The sequence below is a fragment of the Paramormyrops kingsleyae genome, chromosome 2 (assembly GCF_048594095.1).
Source record: "Paramormyrops kingsleyae isolate MSU_618 chromosome 2, PKINGS_0.4, whole genome shotgun sequence".
NCBI classification, from domain to species: Eukaryota; Metazoa; Chordata; class Actinopteri; order Osteoglossiformes; family Mormyridae; genus Paramormyrops; species Paramormyrops kingsleyae.
Window position 1 is genome coordinate 8,351,163 of NC_132798.1, and position 4,935 is coordinate 8,356,097.

Here is a 4,935-nt window from a genome sequence, read left to right on the forward strand (position 1 = left end):
GGGGTTTGGGTATCTGTCAGTGATGCCCACTGGACACCTCCCTGGGGAGGTGTTTCATGCACGTCCAACCCAGAGGAGACCCCAGACAGACCAAGGACAAACTGGAGAGAGTGTATATCTCGCTGGCCTGGGAAGGCCTTGGTATCCTCACGGAGGAGCTGGAGGAGGTGGCTGGGGAGAGGGAGGTCTGGGCATCCCTGCTTAGCCTGCCGCCCCCACGACCCGACCCCAGATGAGCGGCAGATAACAGATAGACAGATGGAAAATTTACCGTAATGGAGCATATATGACTGAGGGTCTAACTAGTTAACTGAAATGTGTCCAAGGGAACATGCATCATACACGTAATGGAATCTCAGGAAATAACAGGAAATAATTCAACAAAGAGCCTAAAATAAATATTCATGAAAAGCAGTTTATTACAGAGGTCATACACTGTTACCAGCATTGGTACATCACAGGATATAAAAACAAAATCCTTCACAATGCTGTCTGTTGCTGAAGAACAGCTGATACTTGTTAGTCCATTGGCTCCTACCTATTCCCAGCCATTTTTGGTACTTCGCCTGCAACACACCTGATTCAGCCAATTATGTCCAATCACGTCCATTATCATGTCTATGTGCTAGAGGATCGGGGAAAGGGAGGATCCATCGAAGTGAAGGCCATCAGGAACACAGGCCGTTGAGATGGGGATGATTTGGTCGGTCGACCTCAGATCTGCGCACTTTGTGGAGTCCAGGTTGGCCTGACAGAATGACAGCCAAGCGTTCTTCACGCGTCCAGACTGACTCAGACGCCACATTCAATTCGACTGAACAGAACCTCAATGGATTCCGGCTGTAAGAAATCAACCAGCCTCTTCACTGGGGACGTGGAGGAGAAACTGAAAGAGCGGAACGACACGCGCTTAGAATTAATCAAAACTGAATTAAAACCGTCACAAGATTAGCCGCTTAATGCTTTACATGCAGTAGCTGCTATCAGTCTAGAAGACAAATGGGTTTCCTTTCAAGTCCAGCTGGGGCAGATGTAACAGATGCCAGACAGAGAAGCGTGGGGCGAATGGCACCAGAAAAGCTGCCTTCAGACGTGCCTCTCTGGTTTAATTCCTGCCTAGTACCAAATGAATCTGCACTCTGGGTTTAGGTGGCAACTAGGGATAAAGCAGCCTCTCTAGATCATACTTGTATTTACCAAATTTCTCAGTAGGTCCCTGCATGAATAAAAGCTCGATTTAAAATAAAAGGAGCAAAAAAACCTATGAGGTTTTGGCAGAAGTGATGTAACGGTTTACTGTGACCCGACAGCAGAGCTGGTTCAAAATACATTTTGATGTATTATTCAGGTTTTGCTGGTTTTGGGGCCTGAGCTCCATGTGTCACTGAATGACATTAATCCTTCCCTCACTGCACTTCATATTCATTATCAGAGGCTGAAATATGTCATTTATAATAAGCAGAAAGACCCAACCTGACAACTGTAGAGAATTAATCAGTTCATTGACAAAATTTAAACATACAAATTAAATGCAAGTCAACCAGACAACATTCATGCTCCCACGCAGAAGAGAAATATTTAGACTGTCCTGGAATGCACTCAGGATTCGGACCAGCGTTACCTCCTATATTAGCTGCACTGCTCCACTGGCCACTAGGGGTGCTATAGTGCTGTATCGCATTAGGTGCTGGGAGCCTTCCTCCAGGTCAATGGCATATTCCCTGAAAAATGGGGCTATATGTCAGACAAAATAACAGCAGCAGCCATCGATCGCAGCACTTTATTATGCTGCTTTGCGAAATGGCACCGTGTGACGGCACTTGGCAGGATGAAGTAAACTCGGTGTCACAGCACCTCTGCTCATCTGTCTCAGGTTCCACCAGAATGTTCTCCTGACGCTCGTGGACACGCAGGAACACAAAAGAATCCAGACAGGGCTTGGGCACTGCGGGGCGACATGTGAACAGGAGAAACACGCATGTTTGAACCTCAAATTACAGCAGCTCACGTTCAAACCTCCATCCAGAACTTTATTAGTGACCCACTGCAATGCAAGCCCTTGGCTTTATTCCCAAGCTGCAGACCTCACCGGCTTTCAGCATGTCCACAGTCTGCAGATTGGGTGGCATGTGTCTTAGAGCAACAGTCTTCAGGTAAGATTCTGTGTTTGCCAGATACCTGTGGAACAGACAGCAGCTGTTGCCTTTCCTGTAAAACACTATTTACACCCAGTCAATAGACCAACACTGAGACTTTCAAACTGTTGTTGCAGAATTGCATGTCCTTTTTTAGCTTCTTGCTGAATCTTATTTTACACATAATTAAATGCTAGACGTTTCTTTATATTCATACTAACTCCTCATATAGTCATGTTAACTGATCTAAATGCATCTGCCAACAATACAGCTCAATAGATTGATTTATAAATGTATAAACAGATTGTTTCTAATGACCTACATAGCATACTTTATAATGATTTATATTAATATTTTAGTATGAACAGCACAGCAGACAGTGAGGCCTAATATGTCACAGAATAGATGCACTGGGTACTGAATTACAGACATTTATTTTAATATGCCCATATATATCCAGTAGCATACTAGAATTCTTTAGTCTTTTCTGGGAACATAATCCAGTGAAGATACTTATCTACATATTGCAAAATGCCCCTTAGCTTATCAACTCAGCAAGCAAAACATAAAAAAAACATTAATAACAGTCTGCAAATCAAGACAGACACGATGATAAAACACTAATAATCAGAAAACGTTCCGCCTCTCTAAACATGAACTGCCCCATCTTTCATTTCAACACCCGACTTCATTTCGATGCTTCACTCACTCTTTGGCAAAGGCGAACTCTTCCGGGGACAGAAAGGACGGGTCTCCTTCGGCGCGGGATTTCTCCTTTTCCAAGATGTGAGGGAAGTACTTCTCTATCTTAAGAGACAGGTGAGGGCAGTGGAATGAGCAATACTTGCGAGATCAAGGCACAGACATACAAACATATTACCATGTAGAGTCACTGAAAGGCTTTCTGTCCTTGTACCCTAATGAAATGTGAGCTCCTCAGAATGATGTAATTAAGAGAAGACATGGGGGTGCAAATGAGCAGCAAACAGCCTTGCGGGGGGGGCAAACAGAGTGCAGGGTGTGATGTAACAATACGGCTAGCATGAACCGCTTCAGTTGTTTTGGACAAACTGCTTAGCTCAGGACCTCCACTAATAAGCACTTATGATACCATCCCAGAAGGGGTATAAAACAGGCTGCTCTGAGATCAGCACCTTTCGAAGCCGGGAACGGAGGTAGCTGCTGAGGACAAAACGGATCCGGTCTATCTCCATCCGGTGGATGCTGGCCTTGATATCACCTTTCCTCACCCGCTGCAGATTCCCCTCCTGTCCATACAGCGAGGGAACAGTGAATCTTGACCCTAACTGTTGAATCATGACATCCCCACTCCACCAAATTATTTTTAATTACAGTTCCTCACCATGTGGGTCAGCTGCTCCATCACACACTCCACGATCTCAGACTTACTCTCCATTAGCTCAGGGGAAAACTTCTCGTTCAGCCAGGCCTGGGTGTAAAGAATACGACTCTAATACTGCCCCACACAGGCAAAATACTGTAACTGCACATTTTATAAAAACAGAATTATTGCCGAAATCGCGTTCCTTAGATCGTTTTATGTCGTGACACAATCTTCTAACTATATAGTTGATGGGTTTCGAGGAAAACAGTTAAAAAATCACAGTAGCTACAAAATTCACAGTAAAACCACGGCAGGGCACATTTTTTTCTGTCAGCGTAGTTACTGTGTTTTGCATTTGAAGAGCAGTATGTATGTTCTGGGGAGGTGGGGGTGAACTCAAAACGATATAACGTGTAGGCATTAAGTAGAAAAACCACGGAACGTGCATAAAAATCCATAGAATGGCTACGATGCTATCAGATGAGCAAGACGAGTTATATTTAAAAATATCTCTAGCAGTTCGTATATAGTTTTTTTAAGTGGTTAGCTAACATTTTTGCTATTTTATTGGAACCTTGGTATTTTTTATACAGTTGTACAGCTGTACTTATTTCCCCCTAGATATTAAAAGGTTCAAGTCGTTACGTACCTGTTCCAACTTAGCAATCAGCTCTGCCGGGGTCATTACATCCTGGCTGTCATCCTCACTCCTGTCACTTGCTTCGGAAAACGCATCGGCCATTGTTGTAGGTTTATGTTAAGAAAGCAAAGTAACCGATTTTAAAAAGGACGTATTATACTAAACCAGTAGAAGATCAGCTAGCTAGATGCAGCCCATTCAGATTAACCATTAAAGATTAGCAAACTAAAATGCAGAGCATTTTGGTGTTATGCTAAATAATGCGTTTCACAACAGGTTTATGAAATCTGCAGTATATTTTGCCCGCTATTTCCAATTTCATATCGTTGGAGAGCTTCTTATAAAAACAATAACAAGAACCACACGACTTTCCGGTTGCAATTTCCCGCCAAGCATCATACGTCACTCCCGGAACATAAAGCTGGGCGTGGCCAAACCCGGTCTAGAGGCCGAAGTTTGCCGCCATCTTTGTTGAGGCAATAAGAAGCACCACAACCACTAGGTGGTGATATTCAGCTGACTGTTTGCTAAAGAAACGAAGCTTATTTTACATCCGACTTTTTAGGATGCTTGTACAAAATCAATATAATTCAAGAGCAATGCCCAGGTATTTTGTCTTGTCCCGCTAAAGTAACATACAATTAAACAGAAATATTTCCTCTTGAGAGTAATGAGAACAGTAATGCAGCACAGGACACCGGTTAACCTAATTCCATTTCTTTTATCTACGGGAGGAATATATTCAAAGTCTGTATGAAAAATCCACTACAACTTTAGATATTATTTTAGACACTCATTAGGGGAGGCTGAAGATT

General features: G+C 43.2%; 1 protein-coding gene across 1 annotated transcript; it reads right to left on the reverse strand.

Annotated features, from left to right (window-relative positions):
- Positions 1–395: 395 nt before the first annotated feature.
- Positions 396–4,518, reverse strand: gins4 (GINS complex subunit 4 (Sld5 homolog)). The gene is made up of 8 exons (XM_023801446.2): positions 4,130–4,518; positions 3,499–3,585; positions 3,290–3,403; positions 2,845–2,942; positions 2,090–2,178; positions 1,855–1,945; positions 1,622–1,721; positions 396–886 (listed from the first exon to the last, which is right to left on the reverse strand). Exons 1-7 carry the CDS (start codon positions 4,220–4,222, stop codon positions 1,625–1,627), a joined length of 669 nt encoding a protein of 222 aa, XP_023657214.1. The 5' UTR covers positions 4,223–4,518; the 3' UTR covers positions 396–886; positions 1,622–1,624.
- Between the last annotated feature and the right edge of the window lie 417 nt (positions 4,519–4,935).

Bases quoted from the DNA above. Each gene is read 5' to 3' on its own strand.
- gins4 (XM_023801446.2), bottom strand. From the start codon at position 4,222: ATGGCCGATGCGTTTTCCGAAGCAAGTGACAGGAGTGAGGATGACAGC. The intron at 2,943-3,289 runs GTGCTGATCTCA...CTGTCTCTTAAG, and splicing joins TCCGTTCCCGGCTTCGAAAG to ATAGAGAAGTACTTCCCTCA. The intron at 2,179-2,844 runs GTGAGTGAAGCA...TCTGTTCCACAG, and splicing joins GAGTTCGCCTTTGCCAAAGA to GTATCTGGCAAACACAGAAT.